This window comes from Ictidomys tridecemlineatus, chromosome 3 (genome assembly GCF_052094955.1).
Source record: "Ictidomys tridecemlineatus isolate mIctTri1 chromosome 3, mIctTri1.hap1, whole genome shotgun sequence".
NCBI lineage: Eukaryota > Metazoa > Chordata > Mammalia > Rodentia > Sciuridae > Ictidomys > Ictidomys tridecemlineatus.
In genome coordinates this window covers 55,700,827-55,723,636 of record NC_135479.1, presented here as the reverse complement: position 1 = coordinate 55,723,636, position 22,810 = coordinate 55,700,827, and the positions used below count along the sequence as shown (strand labels likewise).

The 22,810-nt window shown below is 39.6% G+C and overlaps 2 protein-coding genes across 5 annotated transcripts; both read left to right on the top strand.

The window, feature by feature from the left end:
* The first annotated feature begins 1,282 nt into the window (after positions 1 to 1,282).
* Znf18 (zinc finger protein 18) lies at positions 1,283 to 22,705 on the top strand. Of its 4 annotated transcripts, none has more exons than XM_021731407.3 (7): positions 1,283 to 1,376; positions 5,240 to 5,708; positions 7,599 to 7,788; positions 8,183 to 8,274; positions 16,869 to 16,953; positions 17,632 to 17,739; positions 21,426 to 22,705. In XM_021731407.3, exons 2-7 carry the CDS (start codon positions 5,322 to 5,324, stop codon positions 22,211 to 22,213), a joined length of 1,650 nt encoding a protein of 549 aa, XP_021587082.1. In that variant the 5' UTR covers positions 1,283 to 1,376; positions 5,240 to 5,321; the 3' UTR covers positions 22,214 to 22,705. The 4 variants fall into 4 exon arrangements, with proteins under 4 accessions (XP_021587082.1, XP_021587081.1, XP_040125395.1 ...); XM_021731406.3 differs by having other exon boundaries at positions 5,216 to 5,708; XM_040269461.2 differs by lacking the exon at positions 1,283 to 1,376 and adding an exon at positions 2,845 to 3,708.
* On the top strand, positions 9,666 to 14,618 carry LOC101978414 (small ubiquitin-related modifier 3). The gene has a single exon (XM_078042903.1). The coding sequence runs from the start codon at positions 13,657 to 13,659 to the stop codon at positions 13,993 to 13,995; it is 339 nt and encodes a 112-aa protein (XP_077899029.1). The 5' UTR covers positions 9,666 to 13,656; the 3' UTR covers positions 13,996 to 14,618.
* Positions 22,706 to 22,810: the final 105 nt, after the last annotated feature.

The window sequence follows — 22,810 nt, the reverse complement described above, 5'->3', positions numbered from 1 at the left end:
CATATAAAGCTTTTGAAGTACTTCTAGTGTCTTTGGATACCCATCAGCTAAAACCTACTACTGTTGAAGATAAAACATCATCTTTGCCTTTAAACCATCTTATCTCTTTGCTTACGTAGAAGGAAAGCACCTTGGTGTTGAAGTAACACCCAAGGCTAGTATCCATATAAATGTCCTGTAACTTGTTAGTTATGCTGTCCTCAGGAGCTCACAAAATAGCACTGACATACAAGTCAATATTGGAAAATTCCATTCAGGTTTCATACATTTAGTCTTGTTTGGCCCCAGGGACCTATGGAGTATGTCAAATCCTTTTCTACTGGTCGGTTTTAGAAGTATATAAAGAAATCATGCCGCCTCCCTGGAGACAATATCTTCAATTCCTGTGAACATGGGACAGGCAGAGAACATTTCATTATACTGATGTTTTTGAGTACTCTCCTGTTTGCCATTAGCTCAGATTTCGACATGACACTTCTGTTAATGCAACTTAGTATCACAAGACGATTATTGTGGGCCAGCTAGGGAAGGCCTGGAAATCAGCAAGGCTGGAAACTGGTGAGAAGTCTTAGGGTCACAAATGATGTGGAATCGAGACCAGGTAGATAGAGGTAGTGAGAATGGAAAGAGGGCAAGGTATCTGCCAGGCCTGAGGACTTGGCGATTGTTGTCAAGTGGGAGAAGGGGAGGGAGGAGTCAAGAATTACATTCATGTTACAGTAAAATGAGAAGGGGCGGGTAGAGGAGACAGAGGAGAAAGACACAAGTGGCAAGAGACCTTGGCACCTCACTTCAGCGCAACACTGAATGAAAAGTGGAAGGAGAGATCCAAGAAACACATAGTTTATGACAGTTGGAGGAGAAGCAAAACAGATTAGGGCAACTTAAATGCTCCAGGAAGGCCAATTGAGGCAAGAATAGCAGAGAGGAGCGAGAGACACTGGGGTAAAAACCATGAATAATGGCAAATGTCATCTTTGGATGAGAGACTGAGCAAAGGGGTCTGCGCTAGGCAAGAGAATGATCTTTGGAGACTTCGCAGTGTTTGGCCTACTGCCTTGAACAGAGTAGGCGAGAGACGTCTGTCTGGAGAGCAGTGGAGGAACGCACCAAGCTTAAATGAATGGAGGAAGGAAAGACTGGCAGCGTAGGCTCTGCTGCGGACAGACAGCAGCCTAGATCCTGGGCGGCGGCGCGAGGCCATGGGGCGTGGCTCAGTGGCCGCCAATCGGAGCCTCAACCTCAATTCCGGCTCCGAGGCCCCGCCCCTCTAACCCCGCCCCGCCCCACTCCGGCGCCGCGCGTCGCTCTTCGCCTGTGGCGCGCGCAGCTGCCCAGCTCCCGGAAGTGCGCCCGAGTCGGCGCCGCGGGCCGAGGTGAGCTCGTGGGCTGGGCTGGGCTGGCCCGGCTGTTGGTCGCTCCGTGTCGGGCCTGCTTCCCCGGCGTCAGCGAGAGACTTAGGCGGGCCACCCGGAACGGCGGCGGAATCAGCGGACGCGCGCGTTTGTGCGCCAGGGAGCGCGCTCGCGGCCAGGGCGGGGGAGGGGCCGTCCGGGCTGTGCTTAGACTCCGGGTGCTGGGGGACACGCCTGCTACCTGACCTGGCCCGGCTCCTGGGGGTGTTGCCGGGTCTGTGCGCCGGGACGGAAAACGTCCCTGCTGCCTTCCACGGACGACTGAAAAATGAGTCTCAGGAGGAGGGCTGCCGACCTGATGTAGCCTAGGGTCTTTCTCATCAGGGTGCTATCGGTGGGGGTCAGAGGACTCAGGGTGTGGAGACCCTTCCACTGGTTAGCACGGTCCAGACAAGGCACTAAATGCCAGTAGCTGCCCCCATCCATTTATGACAACCCTCAAAGTGCCCCCCCCCGCAGCCTCCCAAATTAACAAACGTTGGCAGTGCTCCTCCCCTAATCGCAGGCTTTAGCACTTTCTAGGTTAGAATTTGGTTCACTTGTGAGCTTCCAAGTTTCCAGATCTGTGAACTTTAATAGGTAACCTTGCAGGGTGATTGTAAAGATCAGAAATAACGTGAGCAGAGTCTGATAGCGGATAATAATAGCTGCTCAACAAATGGTTACTTATATGTGTAACCATGTAACTTATAAGAATGCTTATATATAGGTGCACATTTAAAAATTCTGATTTGTTAAAGCCTTAATAACAAGTATGCATTTGTGGTAGGTAATTTAGGTGTTTTTGTTTGTTTGTTTGGTAACTAATGGGAGCAGATCCTCCGGAAGTCGATGGGCTATAAACTCATAAGCCCTCTATTAAGTGAAACTTTTTCTTACTACTATAATAGTGTGTATTAATTAACACCAGATTTAAATATTATTTAAGATGTATAGTTTTCCCCTTAATGGCATTTCACCTAAATTGCTGTCCTAATTCAGGAAACAACTAAATTTGAATAAGTTTACACATCAGTATCTTGCTATTTGAAATCTTGGCACTTGTTATTTAAAACTCAGAAGCCAAATTCATTTAGATAGGGAAGGATTTTTGTACATAAGCATTTTAAAATTTTATTTTATGAAATACGCTTTTCCTTTTTTCTTAAAGTGGTGCTGAGGCTTGAACCTAGGGTCTTGAGCGTGCTAGGCAAGTACTGTAGCCCTGAGCTATGCTCCTAGTTCCTCATTCATTTTTTTTTAAAGATATTTGAATGTAGGTTTCTCTGTAAGAAATACTTCAGCTGCTTTCCAGAAAGTTTGAGATACTGTTTTTATTATCATTTGTTATGAAAAATGTGTTTTAATTTTCTATATCTATTTTGACTATGGGTTATTTTAATAAATCCCATAAATTGGGATTTTTCTAAATATTGTTATTCATTTCTAATTGCACTGTAGCTAGAGAATATGTACTTTAAGTTTCCAGTCTTTTGAAATTTAATTATACATATAATCTGTTTTGATAGTGTTTATTATGCAAAAATCAGTGTATATTCTGCAGTTGTTGGGTCTAGTGTCTTGTAAATATTAATTAGTTGGCTATAATGTTATTCACATTTTCTATATCCTTATTGATTTTTGGTTTTGCATATTTATCAGTTACTGAGGAAGGGTATAAAAATCTCCAACTCACACTGAAGATTTGTCCTTTAGAATTGTTACTAGATACATACACATTTAGGGTTATGTGTTCTAGATGATTTGAATTATTTGTTCTAGTGGAATATCACCCCCTGTCCTCTAGAACTAGGGATTGAATTTGGGGCTTCATGCATGCTAGGCAGGCACTGTATGGTTAAACTACACCCCCAGCCCTGAAATAGTCTTTTTATTTCTCTTCATATGACATCTACATGTACTAGTATAGCCACAGTAATTATTTATTTTTCATGAATTATTTTTCATAAGAAAATGACTCTTTATTTTTCTCTTTGTCTTGGTCACATACTAGCCATATCAACTTTCCTATGTTTGCTCTTTGCATAGACTTTTTCTCATCCTTTTATTTTCAACCTATCCATATTTTTATATTTAAATTGTCTCTTGCAGATGGCATATAATTGGGTCTTGCTTTTTACAATTAGATAAACTCTGTCTTGTAATTTGAGTGTTTAGTCTGTTTGTATTTGCAGTTTTTGATATTGCTTCCCTGTTGCCATGAGTTGAGCATGCCTTTCTGCCATGACGCTTTACCTCATCTCAAGCTCAAAGTAGTGGAGCCAGTTGACCTTGCACTGAAACCTCTGATACGGTGAGCCCAATAAACCTTTCCTCCTCCAAGTTGTTTGTGTTTGGTATTTGGGGATGAAAAGCTGACTAACACAAGTGTTAAGGGAGTCTTTTCATTCTGGATTGTTGAAACTCTGGTGTCTCTCATTATCAATTGGCTTCTGTCTTTTGCTTTTAACACTGTCACAACTGCTCCTTGTTAAACCTTGCAGTTTCATCATACTGATTGCAATCCAACCCTTATCCCAAGAGCTTATGGGGCCATCCTCCTCTTTTTTGATTTTTAAATTATATTCTGATAAGGAAGAATTATTTTTGAAGAATGTTGCTTATTACATCTCAAGAAAAATGCAGCTATTAAAAAAGCTAGAATTGTGTACTGATCTCTGATTCAACCAGAAATCCAGGTGACTTTTTTTTTTTTTGTGTGTGTGTGTGTGTTTTGATTATTGCCATTAGTATTAAGGAGGACTGATGATTTTTTGCTCCTTCATAACATTTACAGACTGATTACTAATCCATTGTTAGGAATACCTGCATGAAAGTTAACCAGAAATATGAAATATGAAGTTACTGATCCTTTTAATATATACACACACATATATATATGTATATATACATATATATATATATATATACACACATATATATATATATATATATATATATATGTATATATTTTTTTGTTTTTGTTTTCTACTGGGGATTGAACCCAGGAATGCTTTGTCACTGAGCTACATGCCCAAGACTTTTTCTTTTTTATTTAGAAACAGGGTCTCACTATGTTGCTTAGGGCTTCACAAAGTTTCTGAGTCTGGCCTTGAAGTTGCAATTCTTCTGCCTCATCCTCCCAAGTTGCTGGCATTACAGATGTGTGCCACTGCACTCTGCTTAAATATATTAATATTAACCTTGTCACTTACTGCTATTCAGTTGCTATCTTCTGAATTTCTATGTTAGTCATCTCGTCATCACTGTGTCTGAATACCTGAGATAAACAACTTAGATGGAGGAAAGGTTTATTTTGGCTCACAGTTTCAGAGTTTTCAACCTATGGTCACTTGGCCTTGTTGCTTTGGCATGTGGTGGCACGGTATATGTATCATAGTGGGAGCATGAAGCAGAGGGTGCCTGTTCATCTGTTATGGAAACAGCTCATCCTTTCAGCCTATATTCCTAGGGCATGAGTGTCTTTGTCCAGCTTTATTTTATAACCTGCAGATACAGAAATGTTTTGCAGAAGAGCTGTTTACCTGGAAACCAATAGTGAAAATGCTTATGTAGTGCGTTTCCTTCTTTACATGGTCTAGACATTTGAAGACCAAGGGAGAACATTACACAACATCAGGGCAATGCTGGCTCTTTAGATAATGGTATCAAGTTTGCTCTGAGGTTTCAAGTTTGCATCTTTCAAAATAGAATAGTGTATATGTTGAGCCATTTCAAAAGACCCATGATTGACCATAGGGCTATTCAGGTAGGGCATATGCATTGTTCTTTTTGAAAATGTGTTTTTCTCCTCTGTGTAGCACTCAATATCATCCTCTCTTTAGCATTCCTGAGAGGATTTGGTTCTTCCCAGAGACAATCCCACCTCAGAAACACTTCTCCTAAAAGAACTTGTGAAGCCAGACAATGCCCATTGACCTGGGGCAGGCCCTAGGCCTGCTGCCCTCATTGTCGAGGAGTGAAGACTTTTCCTTCTCTGGACCAGATGCTGCCCCTCAAGGGGAGCTCTCCAGCCCTGAGACTGCACGCCAGCTCTTCAGACAGTTTCGTTACCAAGTGCTGTCTGGGCCCCACGAGACCCTCAGACAACTTCGAAAGCTCTGTTTCCAGTGGCTGCGGCCAGAGGTTCATACCAAGGAGCAGATCCTAGAGATTCTCATGTTGGAGCAGTTTCTGACCATTCTCCCTGGAGAGATCCAGATGTGGGTGCGGAAACAGTGTCCAGGCAGTGGAGAAGAAGCAGTGACCCTTGTGGAGAGTTTAAAAGGAGATCCGAGGAGACTATGGCAGTGGGTAAGCAGAAGTATTATTATCTGTGAGTAAAGCACAGAGCTTTTCTGATGCTCATCTGGTATATTGTCTTATTTCTGATACCATTTTGACACCAAATGTGTGGGATTTTCCACACCAAAACCCAATTCTCTGATTCTCTGAAACAAACTGAGCATTCAGCATTTCAGTTCAATTCTGACATTATCTGGAGTTAGCACATATACCACCCATGCAAGGCCCACTCCCACAAGACTGTTCCCTGACTTCAGATGCCAGTCTCAAGTTCTAGGCATAAGGTGTCCTTCTGAAAATCTGGCTATGATTGGGCAGTTCTCACAGTTTCCTCTTCAGATCTGATAATTAGAATGGCATACAGGATTTAGGAAAGTACTGTACTTACTGTTTCCAGTTTACTATAAAGGATACAACTCTCTAGCAGCCAAATGGGAGAGGTGCTTGGGGTGTTTCCCTTCCCTCCCCTCTCCTGGTGTACTTAATAATACCTCAGTTAATTCAACAACGTGGAAGCTCCCTGAGCTCCAGCATTAAAAAATTTTTATGATAATGATGGATTTTTGAAAATGTGTAACAATGTAGACACTTGAATACCGAAGTTCATAGCAGCATTATTTGAATAGTAATGGGTGAAAACAACTCAAATATCCATCAACAGATGAGTGATAAACCAGTGTGGTATGCACATACAATAAAATATTATTTACTGTTACCATGAAATTAAATTCTGTTACATGCTACAAGATGGAAAAATTATGCAAAATGAAATAAACCAGACACAAAGGTCTAAAAAACAAAAAGAAATTTTTATGAGGGCTGGGCTGTGGCTCAGTGGTAAAGTGCTTGCCTAGCATGTGTGTGGCATTGGGTTCGATCCTCAGCATCACATAAAAATAAATAAATAAAGCAAAGCTCCATCTAAAAAAAAATTAAACAAAAAGAAAAGGAAAAGTTTTTATGAGGGTCTCACTGTTTCTACACAATTGATTAAATCATTTCCATTGGTGATTGAAGATCTTCAATTTCTTTCCTTTCTCCAGAAGTTAGGATATTGGGGCATTGAAGTTTCAATTCTTTAAACTTCACAATCTTTCTTCATCTTGAAGCCATCTAGGATTTACTAATAGTTAACTCATTGGCATAACTTCTGGTATGGCTGACAAGGCCATTATGAATAACATTTCTTTTAGGAAGACATTTCTTTTAGGAAGTTACAGAGTTCTAGGAGCTGTATGCCAGGAATCAAGGACAAAGACCATTTTTTTTTTTTTTTTTATGGTACTGGTGATCAAACCCAGGGATGCTCTACCAGTGAGCTGCATCCCCAGCCCCCCTTTTTTTGTTGTTGTTGTTTGTATGTTTTAAGACAGGGTCTCACTAATTTGCCCAGCCTGCCTCAGACTTGAACTTGTGATCCTCCTGCCTCAGTCTCCCAATTAGCTGAGATTACAGGTGTGGGCCACTAGACCTGGCCTAATTATGTTTTTTACACCACATCTGCATTTCTTCATACCTCACCTAATTCTGACTCTGACTTTCAACGCTTAAGCCATTGGGGATTGAAGATAAAGTTTCCCTTCCCATTCTATGTTTAGAACATTTTAGTTATTAAAAAACACCTGAGTTTTAATTGGTGGAGAATGTCTAGTAGAAATAATATAGTGGCATGTTTTAGAGGTCTCCTAGGCTGATTCAGGCCTTAGCTTTTAGTGTGTCTTCTGATAGTCCATTCATTGGTTCCTGTTAAACTAAAAGTAGAAGCTGGTTTTCTCTTTCTCTACTTATTCCATATCTTCTAGGAAGACTATCTTCCAGTCTGTTACAGGAGGCTTGCTCCATATCCTTTAGAAATCCTAACTCTGCATCCTTTAGTAATTAGTGTTGTCTGTTCTCTAGATCAGCATTCAAGTTCTAGGACAGGAAATCTTATCAGAGAAGAAGGAATCCTCCATATGCCAAGTGGGTGAAGTGGAGCCCCAGCTTGAAGTGGCACCTCCAGAGTTGGGACTTCAGAGTACATCCACAGGACCTCGGGAGCTGCTCAGTCACATGGTGAAAGAGGAATCTGAAGTGGAACCAGAATTAGGTGAGGAGCAGTTATCCATGGTAGTGTGTGGTGCTGTCTTAGAGAAATTTAGGGATTGTGGTCAGTAGGCCTAGTGTTAGTTGAAATGATATGGTGTCCCTGAAAGTTTGGAAAAGGTAGATTTACATGTACCAGTTTGACTTGGAGATTCAATTTTGTATTTTAAACCACTTTGTGCTGAGGCCAGACCATTTGGATTTTGGTTTTGAGGATGGAAAGTGGAAGAAAGAAAGAAAACTGGAAGTTTGGGGGAATTTGTTAGGAGGTACACACAAATCCTGAAATTCAAATGGCAGAATGGATTGTTCTAATTTGTGGGGATTATTTTCTGTACTCTCTGGGGAGTGGTTAAGGAAAACATCTAGATTCTGAAAACTTCCTTTTCTCACTGCAGCTCTGGCTGCTTCCCAGCTTCCTGCCCAACCTGAGGACAGGCTCATTAGAGACCAGGACTTTGGAGCTGCACTTCTCCCTGCAGCCCCTCAGGTGAGCTGGGTCCCTGCTTCTCTTCCCTGGAACCAGGCTTCAAGGGCAGGAGGATTGGGCAGGAGGATTGCCAGGGGTACAGTTACTGAAGGGGAGTAAACAGGAAGGCCTGGTTGTAAAGTTATAGTAAATGTAGAATGAACTCTGTGTTTTTACTTAAGACAGAATGTTTCCTAATTGTCATCTTGAGTAAAGGAATATGGCAAATCGTGTCTCTACCCAAGTATGGTCATCTTTTTATTACTTTTAGGTTATACTAAGACAAGACTGTCTTGGTTGGGTGTGGTGGCACCTGCCTATAATCCTGGCTATTCAGGAACCTGAGTTAGAAGAATTGAGAATGGGTAACATAGGACAAAACAAAAACAAAACAGAAAAGAAAAGAAAAATCTGTTTTATTTCCTAGTATAGTTTTCATGGGAGTCATTTTAATTTGAATGATTATTTCTAATGTACAACAGGTGACTCGCTGACTTTATGTAAAAATAAAATTAGCAAACTGACTACATATATCTAAAATGTACAATTTGGAAAGTTTTGACATCATATTTGGTCCTAATACCGTGACCACAATCAGTATAGTAAATATACCCACCACACTGTAAAGTTTCCTCTCTCTGGTCCCTTTTTGCCTTCTCACATCATCCTGAGATAATTAAGGATCTAACTTTCTGTTACTGCACATTAGTTTGTGCTTTCTCAGATTTTATATACAATGGAATCATGCCAATAAGTCTTAATTTTATTTTTGCCGTTCTGCATGTAGTATATGTTTTTTGTTTACCTTAATATATTCTCACTTTTAAAAAAATATCTTTATTTTACTTGTTTATTTTTATGTGGTGCTAAGGATTGAACCCAGTGTCTCACATGTGCAAGGCAAGCACTCTACCTCTGAGCTACAGCCCCAGTTCTCACTGGTTTTATTTAATTTTAATTTTAACTTGATTTTTTTTTTTTTTTTTTTTTGTGCTGAGGATTGAATGTAGGCTTTTGAGCTTGTGAAGCTGCATTCCTAGCCTGGATAGGGGATATTTTTGTATTTCCATAAGTGTTCTTGAGCTTTACTCTGGGATGCAGTAAATTGGTTGGACAAAATTTGTTATACAGTGGTTTTCTCTGATTTGGAGGAGATGTGTTTCAGTACCTCTAGTGGATTCCTGGAACCATATATAATTTTTTTTCATATCCTTAACATGCCTATGATTAATTTACAAATCAGGAAAGATTAGAGGTTAATAACTAATAATAAAGTAGAACAATTATAACAATATATTGTAATAAAATATATCTGGATATGGTCTCTCAGATATCTTATTGTTTTGTTCTTACCCTCGTAGTGTGATGTAAGATGACACAAGACCTGTGTGATGAGATGAAATGAGGTGAATGACTACATACTTACTGCTCACTGTGGCCATAACTTGTGCAACCTCAGCATATGAGTTTTAAAAATTATCATGTTGAAAACTTTCGTATTTTTCACTTAAAGGAAGCACTTTGTGACTTCTCTTTGACATATCCACTACTCTTAAATTTTGGGCCTTTATTATGTAAAATAAGGGTTATTGAAAACAAGCACTGGGATACCATAATAGTGGATCTGATAACAAACATGGTTACTAAATGTAGTGTGTACAATGTGGATATGCTGGACAAAGGGATGATTCATGTTCTGTGAGAGATTTTATCTTGCTACTTAGAATGATGTGCAATTTAAACTTACGAATTGTTTATTTCTGAAATTTTCCATTTAATATTTTCAGACCACAGTTGACTATGAGTAATAAACCATGGAAAGTGAAACTTGGATTAACGGAGATTACTAGTTTTTGTTTTTTGGTTTTGCCATAGTAGGGATTGAACCAGGAGTGGTCTACCACTGAGCTATACCCCAGCCCTGTTAAATTTTATTTTAAGATAGGGTCTTGCTAAGTTGCTGAGGCCTGCCTTGAACTTGCAATCCTCCTGACTCAGCCTTCCTAAGTTGCTAGGATGACAGATGTGCATCACCATGTCTGGCTAAGTGGGATTACTTTATAGTACCAGAAAAGCCTTTAATATAGGGTTAATTTTACCCCCTACTGTGGCAGTAGCCTTCTGAGTATTCTGCCTACTACCTCTTACTCTACTGGGTTTTCCACTCTAGCTGGTAGAAGTAGCTGTGTGAGTTTGAGGAATGTTCCCTCTGATTCTTTCATGTGATCCTTTTCTCTGACTTGAGGAGGACCCCTCTCTAGATCTCTCAACCTCTCTTTGTACAGCTTCTTCATCTCTGATCTTCAGCCCTGCTAACTGTAACCACAGTGACCTCTTCATACTCTGAGCTCCTTCTGCTTAATTCTGGGGGCCTCCTGGCTCCACTCGGGTTCCTCCTTTCTGTGATGCTGCCTGGGTTCTCCAGGAATTATGTATGGACAACTATAGGACCCAGTTTGTTTGCTTGCCTTCAGGGACCTCTTTTCTGCTTAATGTGCAACATCTGGAAGCCATCACTTCATATATTTTGTCTCCCTTTTAGTTGTTCAATGCAGAAAGAGAACTTAGTTCCTGATACTCTATTCTGGGTTTAGAACAAAGTCTCTGGGACAAGTGTAATTGTTTATTTTTATGTGGTGCTGATTATGTAATTACTAACTTTGAAAAGTTGTATTTGATTTAAAAAATTCTTCAGGAATCAATATATCTCAATTGAAATATCGTTTAAAATTTTCAAAATGCTCTTCTTGGGACTTGTTTTGGGAAGTACTTCAGAGTAAAGGCAAAAATAGAGAAGGCTATAAATAATAGGTGGTCCTTAATGCCATATCTAGACCAGGGTCTGAGTTTCAGCTTTCTGGGTTGAGAGACTTAGAAAGTAGAATACCAGTGTTGCAGTTTTTCTTTGGCGAAGGAGAACAAAGAGGTGGCAGGAGAGGAATATGCCTTTTTTAGTGAATCAGGGTTCCAGAAACCAAGTCAAGATGTTAAGCAGGAGGTTACTTGGTGAAAAAGATTTGGGATGCTGGACATATACTTCAGTGCTAGAGCACATGAGAACAAAGGTTTAATCTCTAGCTGAATGAATGAATGAATGAATGGATGGATGAATGAGGTATTCTATGAAATATTTCAATCAGGCATAGAGGATTATTGCCTCTTACATACAGTATCCCTATGACAGTCATATATAACTTATTAACATGTTTTAACTAGTGGAGTAACACGGACATTAGCCATTTCCTGTTCTGGAGAACTTTAAAAGATCAGAATATTTGGCAGCACCAATCCATTATTGACAATTACATATACATATATATGTTTCTACGTGGAGCTAGTAACTGATTATGAACCACTCAAACAAACATCATCCACACCCAATCCCAACATCCCTCCCCCAAACTAAAAACAATTATCTGCCTCAGGAAAAACCTTGATATTTAATGAATTCATTGGAAGTTTGAAGGAAATTTTAAATATAAATAATTACTTCTGATCTAATGCAGGCATTAGGAGCTTTGTGAATAATACTAGAATAATGAAGTGGGGTCACTATCACTACACAATAGTACTTTATCATCAGAAACCATGACTAAGTTGGACCCTCATCTAGACTGGAGGGATGGATGCATTTACCTCCCAGATATTTTTTTCAAACATGTAGGATAGGAGCACTCCTTGTGAAGTCAGGTGTCATAATGTCTTGTCAATCCACAAGATGGTGCTATTTCCACACAAAAATAGAGCTGTTTGGAAATTGGACTTTTTTTCTTCTCTCTAAATATGAGAAAAGAGCAAGATGGCTAGTATTTGCATTCTGTGTCTCAAGTGGGGGCTTCATTCATACTCTTGAGCATCTTGGCAGCTCCTTGAGTAAGTGTGTCACTTTAAGCTGGAGGTACACTGTTTAGAGACTCCTGAAAGTAACTTTTCTGGCTTTTGAATAAACTGATGAACCCTTGTGGGCTTTGAGGCTTATATCCTTTTTTGTCTTTTACTGATGATTCTTCTTGTCCCCATGGAATAGGCCCAAATCATAACACTACCATCCAAACCATAACACTATCTTCTTTGATGACTAGGACAGATTTGCTTCAGGACTGAGAATGCCATTCCTGAGGGAAATATTTATTGTATGTGATAGGAAGATGACTTCATCATTCCTCTCGTCATTTCTGCCTCTGGCTTATTACAACATAATGCCTGGCTATAAACTTAAGGGTCCCTGAAAATAAACAGAATACCTTCCGTAGTTTTCCTGCAAAGCCTGGGATGAGTCCGGGAGACTGCAGAGAATGGTAATAATATATCATCTACTGAGGACTCGGTCTGAGAGCTTTATGTTGGCCTGACAATATATGTTGAGTGCCTACTGTGTCACAGGCAGTGGAGAGTAAAAAGAGTAAAAAGAGTAAAAGACCAAGTTCTTTTCTTGAGCAAGCTGGCCATCCAGTCAGACATTACTGAGCTTGGTGGCTGTGTCCTTTTCTTTACTAACACTGAAGTGAGGATCCATGTGTTCTGACCACGAAGACTAAGGACTCCTGTTTTCAGCAAGATTTGCTCAGGCTGGTTATCTTCAGGAGGTTATTAAAATAGCCTTATTTATAGAGCATTAACAAAATAAACTGCCAGCAGCTCATACTTTTTTTTTTTTTTTTTAACTGGTATGGGGGATTGAACCCAGAGGAACTTTTCTACTGAACTATATATCCTCAATCCTTTTTACTTTTTAGTTTGAGACAGGGTCTTGTTGAGGCTGACCTTGAACTTATTATCCTCCTGCCTCAGCCTCTCCAGTCACTGGGATAATAGGCATGCACCAGTATCCCTGGCTTAGTGCAGACTTTTAAACATTTTAAATTGAAATTCATATTAAAAATGTGGTTCTAGGGCTGGGGTTGTGGCTCAGTGATAGAATGCTTGTCTAACATGTATGAAGCACTGGATTTGATTCTAAGCACCACATATAAAAAAATAAAATAAAGGTCCATTGACAATTAAAAAATATTTAAAAATGTGGTTCTAGCTATAGTTCTAGCTTCCTGCCTTTTTTCCACACTAAAAGATTCAGATTTTCCTTTTTAAAATTATTTTGGCTGAGCATCTTCTAATTCAAGACTTTTTGGTGTCTCCTTTCTCCTTGAGTCATTTCCACCTGTTTTAGTCAGCTATTTCACTGCTATGACTAAAAGACCTGACCAGCACAATTATAGAGGAGGAAGAGTTTATTTAAGGGCTCACAGTTACAGAGGTCTTAGTCCATAGAAGGCCAGATCCCTTTTTCGGAGTTTGAGATGAGGCAGAACATTATGGTGGAGAGCAGCCGGCGCCCAGAGTGTGACTCGCCCGCTTTGCACTGCCTCTTCCACCTCTGTGTCTCGCTGCCGTCGCTGCGCAGCCATGTCCAAGGAGAAGCTCAAGGAGGGCGTGAAGACGGAGAATGACCATATCAACCTGAAGGTGGTGGGGCAGGATGGCTCAGTGGTGCAGTTCAAGATCAAGAGGCATACCCCATTGAGCAAGCTGATGAAGGCCTACTGCGAGAGGCAGGGCTTGTCAATGAAACAGATTAGATTCAGGTTTGATGGGCAACCAATTAATGAAACAGACACTCCAGCCCAGCTGGAGATGGAGGTTGAGGACACCATCGACGTGTTCCAGCAGCAGACGGGAGGCATGGCCTCCAGAGGGACCACCCCACACCCCGCCATCGACCTTGCATTTGTAATTGAATGGTGAGCGACCATGCTGATCACAGAGGAGTCCGAGAAAGACAAGGACAGTCACCAAAACGATCCTCGAAGCACTTCAAGTGCAGCTCAAAACTCTGCAGGGATGAGTCTACAGCTTACATTGGGCCAATCACATTGTTCTCTTTGTGAAATGAGTTTTAAGGTTTGGGGTTTGCTTTTGTTCTTGGTTTTGTTCATTGCCCTTCTCAAAACATGTTTTCCTTCAAACTTGTGGCCAAATGTTGGCTTTCAGTCTGTGGCTAGGCTCTCACCCCTTGAGTAGTGGTTACTGCTGGAGCTACTTGTCCGAATCACGTGGAGAGCTCATGTTCACACTGTGCATCTGTGGAAGAATGTTGCGGGTAGAATTCCACCAGGCATATTATTCTAAAAGCTGCAAATGATAGACTTTATCAAACATATGGTTTAGTTGAAGGCAAAATACTGGAATACTTCTTCAAAAGTAAAAAACAAAATAAGTCCTTCAGTAATAAGGCCCAAGTGCTTTCTGCTCCTGAGTGTGTTCCCTCTGGGTCTGAGGCCCAGGATGACATGTTTGCATTCAGTGCCTGGGTGTGGTTATGTGGGCAATGATTGGCACAACCAAAACCAGCTTTTATCTTTTCAAAACTAGGAAATAATTACCATATTTCTCATTTGGTAATTGTATCGTGGCCTCAGATTTACTTCTAACAGATAATTATGGTCTTTATATAAAGTAAAATGAAATATCACTGAATTTACAATTATGTTATAAAGAGCTGCTTCAAAGTGTGGTTGCAAAAGAAACCCACAGAAAGGTGACTTTAGTGTTCTTATGGATTTTTACTTTGCCACTGTCCAAATAAGTATCGAAATTATGCATTAGAACAGTGACTCCAGTTCTGTGAGATATTTGTGAATCTTTATCAATTAAAATGTTCATAGTTCTGCCTGTCGTCCTGTAAGGATCCATTGCTGCTTGATGGCCATTCTCTGCCTTTTATAGTCCCCTAACAGTAACCCATCACCTTGCTTGCTTGAGATCTTGCAGAAATGTCCTCATTTTCTGTTTTGCTGTATGGGCTCTGGTGGGATGTTGTTGGCTCTGTTGTTTGTTCACCAATTTGTATATTATGTTACCCTTTACTACTGTAAACAGTAAAGATAGTTTGGTTAAAAAAAAGAAGAAGAACATTATGGTGAAAGAGTGTGGCAGAGGGAAGCAGCTCACAGGTGTGATCGGGAAGCAGAGAGAGAAGCTCCACTAGCCAGATACAAATATGTACCCCAAAGCCACACCCCAATTTCCACCTCCTCTAGCCACACCCTACCACTTCAGTACACTCAGTTAATCTCTATCAGGAGATTAATTCACTGATTGGAATAAGACTCTTACAACACAATAATTTCTCTGAACCTTCTTGCATTGTCTCATATGCGAGCTTTTGGGGAAAACACTTCACATCCAAACCATAACACTACCTTCTTTGATGACTAGGACAGATTTACTTCAGGATGAGAATGCCATTCCTGAGGGATATATATATTGTATGTGATAGGAAGATGACTTCATCATTCCTCTCCTCATTTATGCCTCTGGCTTATTACAACATAAAGACTGGCCATAAACCTAAGGGTCCCTGAAAATAAACAGAATCCCTTCCTTAGTTTTCCTGCAAAGTCTGGGGATGAGTCTGGGAGACTTCAGAGAATGGTAATAATATATCATCTACTGAGGACTTGGTCTGAGAGCTTTATTTTAGCCTGACAATATATGGAGAGTAGGACCTAGTCCTTTTTTGGAGTTTAGTGCTAGTAGAGGTGATGATTAATCAAATACGTGTGTGTGTGTGTGTGTGTGTGTGTGTGTGTTATACATATATATATATATACATACACATATAAGTATTTAATAAACTGATGATTGCTATAAATTAAATGTATGATGTACTTTGAAAACAGTAGACACTGTCTTGTTTCTTCCAAACCTCCCTACAAGTTTTTAAGTTCAGTACTGTCATTAGGTGAGGACCAGAACTCTAAAAGGTTAAGTAACTTGCTTGAAGTTATACAACTAGAAATTAGCAAGGCTGGGACTTGAAGCCCAATATATTCTACTCGAAAGGATGGGTGCTAATCATTCCGAGTTTCCAATGGTCTACTTCATAGTGGGGAGATTGAAATTAGAATTTTTAAAAGTAAATCCTAGTTGGGTGGCATTCCCAATTTTGTTTCTAGTCTGATTCCATGGGAAAAGAAGGCTGCTTTGTGGATAATAGAGGGATACCTTGCTCCAGAAAACATATTGGTTTTCCCCTGACTAGGAATAAAACCAATTTAGTGTTAGGCTGTGCATACAGAACTGTTGAGAAATTTCAGGGGTGAATGGCTGCAACATCTCTCTTTTGAATCTACCAATTTTTGTTTCAGAGTAAGGCTTACAAAACAGTTGGCTTCACTATCGACTCTTCTCACATTTTCACTGATTTTTACTTGCTTTCCCAATAAGTTCCTTTTAAATTTCTTTGTTTTCCTTCTTGAATTTTCATTAAATAATGAATATATCAAGTTCTATTGCCAGACTCATACTATAAGCACTTGAAAGAGTTAAGAAAAAAAGGAACAGTATAGAAAAGGCTTCTCCTGTAAATACCTGTAGTCTCCCACAAAACCAGAACTTAAGCCCTAAGTGTTTTCTAACCAAAACAAAAAATACTGATGTGAAGTATTGTCATTTTCCCCTTTCCCTGTTTGTTTCTTGACTCATTCTCCCTTAAGTTATTATATCTGCTGATGAGTAGAATCCTACAGCGTATTCCATTCTTGTCAGCTTTCCTATAGGAAAGAAATGCAGGTTTAAACACCTTCATTGGAGTGACAGCATTGTATTTTTTCCAGGAGCACTGGAGACACCTGGATTCCAGTCAAAAGGAGCAATACTGGGATCTCATGCTGGAGACCTATGGGAAAATGGTCTCAGGAGGTGAGGGCATGGGTCAGCTTTGACAAAGGGTGATGGAAAGGATGGAAAACTGTTAGGCATTTTCTTTGCACTCAGAGACATCTGCTCAAATTTAAGTTCTGTGGGTAAAGGAAGTCTATTTAGAGACACAGTTAGGAACTGGAGCTAGTTGCAGAGTTATAGTCGAACTTCCTTGTATTGAAAGTGTTCTGTATTCCAGGAACATTTGTGAGAGTTATGTACAGTAACATCTTTAATTTATGAAGTTGGTATTTCCCTTTAAAGATGATGGAAGTGAGTGCCAGCTCAGCACTTGCTCATTGTTACAGAGCTCTTAAGTGCCAAATTAAGATGGGACTAATTGTGATTGGCTCTGAGTCCAAGCTCTTTCCTACTAAATCACACTGCCTCAGAATAACCACTGGTGAAATCTCTATCCACGATCCTTGCACCAGCCTGACAGTGGTCTGCTAGTTACCTGTCCAGATTCTTGTTTTTTTGTGGCCTTTACATATGTCCTGGTCTAATAGTGAAAACTGGTGTCTTAATCTTTTCCATGCTCTATTCTCATGTAAGCTTCCCTAAGTGGTCTTGGAGCCTTCACATTTCCCTTCATGCTAGGGTGTTCCTTTGAGAAACAGCTCAAGCTCCCAGACATCCCCATTCATGAAGGCCCACATGCTTATCTTTCTGTCACAGGCATTTCCAACACTAAACCTGACCTAACTAATTCAACAGTATATGGGCAAGAGCTGACAGGACTGCAGCTTCATGTCAGTGAGAAGATCCCACGACTCACTTGTGTAGGTAAGTGATTTATCATTGCTGTGGAGCCCTTTCTTATTTCCTGTTCTTAAATTGAAGGTGGAAGAGGATGTATTAGGACTTTAGTTTCTATTCCATTGATTAGACCTAGCCTGATTGGGCCAGTCTGGTTTGAATCCAAAGTTAAGTGTCCTTTTCTCTGGCTATAGGGCTGTTAATTCATATATTTAATCATGAAAGGAAGATCACACACACATTGGATTTGCTGTCATCAATCTTGTCTCTTGTGATAGCTTTGTTTCTCAGAGTTAAGAGTTACACATTGAGGACCTGTAGAGATATAGGGAGAACTCCATAAAAAAAGATTTTATAACAACCATTATTGTCAATCCTAACAAGAAGGTTCAAAGTAATTAGAATTTTCTCATTTTGGTTATAGTGAATAGTAACCACCTACCCTCAGCAAAATAAAATAAACAGAGAAACATGTTTTCTTTAATCTCTTCATACCTAACAGTCATTAAATAATTCATATTAGTCATGTATTTTAAGACTGGGGAAGAAGAAATTTGAATGTATTGTTGTAAAATGTGCTGTTGTAAAATGGCAGTTACCCTTTGCTTTCTATGCTTTTTCTAAAACATGGCAATTGTGCAAAACTTAGTTATCTAACCAGTACATACACTCTCATCCCTGTTCACACACTTTTACATATGTAATAAATCCCAGAACCCTAGAAGAAGAAAAGGAAAGGATGGGAGAAGCAGTTCTTGGCCCCAGTAGTCTAATTAACTATTTTTCTTCGCTAAAGCATCAACTAAGACCTAAGATTTTCTTTTTCTTTCTTTCTTTCTTTTTTTTTTTTTTTAATTGGGGGATCTAACCCAGGACTTTGCACATGCTAGGCATGTATTGTACATGTACCTTTGCTCTACACCAACCGTAATTTTACTTCTAAGCTGTTCTTTAATGGTAGGACTGGAAATAAAAAGATGCTTGGGAAAAATAATGAGTTTAGTTTTTATTTATGTCTCTTTTAGTCAGCTTTTTTACTGCTGTGACCAAAAGAGCTGAGTAGCAGAATTAGAGGAGGAAAAAGTTTATTTGGGGGCTCGCAGTTTCAGAGGTCTCAGTCCATAGACTGCTGGCTCCATTCCTTGGGGCTCAAGATGAAGTTGAATATCATGGTGGAAGAGTGTGGTGGAGAGAAACAGCTCAAGACATCACACCAAGAAGCAGAGAAAGAGCGCTCTGCTCATCAAGTACAAAATATATAGCCCAAAGGTGCACCGCAGCCTACCAGGCTACAGTTATCACTCAGTTAATCCTTATTAGAGAATTAATTCATGGATTGTGATAAAGCTCTCATAACCCAATCATTTTCCCTCTAAACATTCTTGCATTGTCTCACACATGAGCTGTGGGGGACACCTCATATCCAAACCATAATGTATTATACCAAAATAAGTTGGAAATACAGTTTTAAAAGATATAATATGAAAGTAAAGTAAGAAGATAAAAATGAGTGAATATTTTTATTGTGACTGGATAAGACAATTTTTTATAAGTATAAAAGTGATGAAAAGGGGCTGGGGATGTGGCTCAAGCGGTAGTGCGCTCGCCTGTCATGTGTGTGGCCCGGGTTCCATCCTCAGCACCACATACAAAGATGTCGTGTCTGCCGAAAACTGAAAAATAAACATTAAAAAAATTCTCTCTCTCTCTCTCTCTCTCTCTCTCTCTCTAAAAAAAAAAGTGATGAAAAAATATTTAGGAAAAGATTGATTGGCTTGAGTATCTTTAAAAAGTAAAATCCCCCACAACTTCTATACATAAAAATAAACCCAAATGGAATCAGGTAACTATGTTGAAGAAAAATATTTTTCAGGAACATGACAGATAAATGACATTCTATGTTATTTTTCTTAATATAGAAAAAGTTAAAGCAGGTTAATAAGAAAAATAACTTCATAGTAAGAAATGGACAGCAGGTTTGGGATAGCTCATAAATATGAAAAATATATATCCTTTCATAACTAAGAATTTAAAATTTAAAACAATGAAAATGCATTTTTCACTGATGGCATATATTTATTTTTCATATTTATAGGTGCATTATAATTATACAAAATAGTGGGATTCATTGTTACATATTTGTGTACACACAAAATATAACAATATAATTTGCCAACATCATTCCCCAGTATTCCCCTTTCCCTTTCCTTCTCCCTCTACTTGGCCCCTTTCCTCTATATATGGCATATATTTTAAAAGCATTGAATATTTGAGTCTTTATTCAGCTCTCCCTCTGCCCTGTTTCACATACTAGAATATGCCAGAGTTGTTCAGGAAATCAGGTTGCCAGTAGGTGTCAAGAGCTTTAATATTCATGCCCGTTGACACAGTAATTCCACTTTGAAGAAGAATTCCTTTAAAGTGTTAAGCAGAATTGTGGGCAAAAACTTATGAAGAAAAGTGTTTATCACAGCATATTTATAGTAGCAAAGACATAATAAACAACATAGATTTCCACAGTAAGAGGATTCTTAAATACTTCATGTGTTTATTATGACACCTTCCTAATGGGCCATTACTCAGTTCTTTAAGATGCTATTTATAAAGTCGTCTTAAAAGAAAAGTGACAGTACCTTTGCCATTTGAGTGGAACATGTTCTAAAGCTTTGAGGATAAACAAGTTCAGTCCTAGTTCTGTAGCAGAAGCCTAAATCTCTGGCAGATAATTGGAAAGACATGAATCCATGAAAGAGAAAGTTAAACAGCCTCTTTAGATCTAAGGGATAATTTATAAAAGTTGAAAAAATCCTACAGCCAAAATAAAAATCTTTATCATATGCATCTGTAAGCAATAAATAATTGAAAACCTACATTATGAGAAAATAAATATAACTGCTTATGTGAGTTCATAAGGCATAGGTAACTGGGCACAGTGGCCCACATTTATAGTCCCAGCTACTTGAGAGGCTGAGGAAGGAGAATCACTGAGTTTGAGGCTAGCCTGAGTTGAGTGAGAACTCATCTCTAAAATAAAGCACATGTAAATACTGGATTCAAGCAAAGACTGAAGAATTTACTTTTACACTGAAGTCCTGTTGTATTGCACCCATAGGAAAATAACATCTTAATGAATTTCATGAATTTTTGAATTACTTGCAAATGGGGGAATCCATGTTAAATTGACCAGTACTACTCTTTACAATTTAAATGCTACATAACCAGATATAGAACTATATATACAATATAATATTATCTGTATCTGAAATAGCATTTACAATAGATTAAGTAAATAGTCTGGGAGGAAGCATATGTTCACTTCTATCTGGTTAATACAATTGAGGTTGATTTGGTTTTCCTGTATATACTTTTTTCTCCTTCCAAATTCTTTTAAAGATCATTTTAAAAAGTACTTCTGGTGCATAGTATACTTTTCCTGGCCCTTAAGAAATGCTTGCTGCTGATTTGTGGAGGGGTCAGAAAAGCCTGCTGTGAGCCCTCATTTGCTATTCAGAAGTTCTTAGCTCTAGAGCTGAAACACATAGTCCTGAATCCAGTGCAGTTGAAGCGAGTGTGGAGCATCAGGCTGCGTGACAGTTTTCTTTTTGTCTCACTAATGCTATCTTGGTAAGAAGAATATTTTCTGGTGACCCCTTCTTTGAGAGATGAGTTAGAAAACAGGGCATAACATTGAACCATTTCAAATTTTCTTTCAGGAGATAGACAAGAGAACGACAAAGAGAACTTGAACTTGGAAAATCACAGGAACCAGGAACCACTGGTTGCTTCATGTCACACCTTGGGTGAGGCACTTCCTCAGCCTGCCTTGAAGGACTTCTTCAGTGAAGATGACTCTGGACACTTTGGAGAAGGGGAAAATCTTCCTGAGGCACCAGAAAACCTTCAGAGTGAGGGGGCAGGGGAACAACTCTCTCCTCATGGAAGGAGTTCTGAGAAGCAAGTAGGTCAGTCTATGCCAAATCCACCTCCAGCAGAACTGTCTGCCATGTGGTTGGAGGAGAAAAGAGAGGCCAGTCAGAAGGGGCAGCCTCGAGCCCCCATGGCCCAGAAACTCCCCACCTGCAGGGAGTGTGGGAAAACCTTTTATAGGAATTCACAGTTGGTTTTTCACCAAAGAACTCATACCGGAGAGACATACTTTCAGTGCCCCATCTGCAAAAAAGCCTTTCTGCGGAGCTCAGACTTTGTGAAACATCAGAGAACGCACACAGGAGAGAAGCCCTGTAAATGTGATTACTGTGGGAAAGGCTTTAGTGACTTCTCAGGATTGCGCCACCACGAGAAAATCCACACAGGAGAGAAACCCTATAAATGTCCCATCTGTGAGAAAAGCTTTATTCAGAGGTCGAACTTTAATAGACATCAGAGAGTTCACACAGGAGAGAAACCTTATAAATGTTCTCACTGTGGCAAAAGTTTCAGCTGGAGCTCAAGCCTTGACAAACATCAGAGATCCCACTTAGGAAAGAAGCCTTTTCAGTAGCCATGCTCGCTCAGACCCCGTGTGTCCCCAGCTCTATTTTAAAAATGCTCAGTCCTACCTGGAGGAACAGCATTCCTAAGAGGATATCTTGTTCTCTCTTTTCATGGATTGGAGGGAGAGAACCTGGACATGGTTTTGGATTGGAAGATGTATCAACCTCTGGATCAGATTTTACAGTGGCTTAAATTCTTGCTGCTTTATCAGGAGAAAGAATAGTATTTTTTTGTTTCAGGCCATCTCTTTTTTTGGACCTGTTGCAAAGTTTCACTTAGAGGTTGGTTTTAGAAATGCTCCCTGGAGAGAGTTTAACCAAGTGGCTGCAATCATTGCTTGTGGGAAGAACCTCAAATCAGTCCTTGAGGATTAGGGTTCTAGGGCAGGTATCCTGATGCAGAAGGGGAGGCATAGAGGGCCAGTGAGCTCACATAGGTAAAAAAGTTAACTTCAAGTGTCTTTTGTTTGAAATAAACTTGGTTGAGTCACTCCCTATTATATCTGTGTCTGAAGTGTTCACTGACTGTAACTCAAAATATATTTTTTGGTATTATTTTTTGTACCAGGAGTTAAACCCTGGGGTGTTTAACCACTGAGCCATAA

Coding starts and splice junctions, on each gene's coding strand:
- Znf18 (XM_021731407.3), top strand. CDS start 5,322: ATGCCCATTGACCTGGGGCAGGCCCTAGGCCTGCTGCCCTCATTGTCG. Junction 8,275..16,868: donor TTCTCCCTGCAGCCCCTCAG/GTGAGCTGGGTC, acceptor TATTTTTTCCAG/GAGCACTGGAGACACCTGGA. Junction 17,740..21,425: donor CCCACGACTCACTTGTGTAG/GTAAGTGATTTA, acceptor ATTTTCTTTCAG/GAGATAGACAAGAGAACGAC.
- LOC101978414 (XM_078042903.1), top strand. CDS start 13,657: ATGTCCAAGGAGAAGCTCAAGGAGGGCGTGAAGACGGAGAATGACCAT.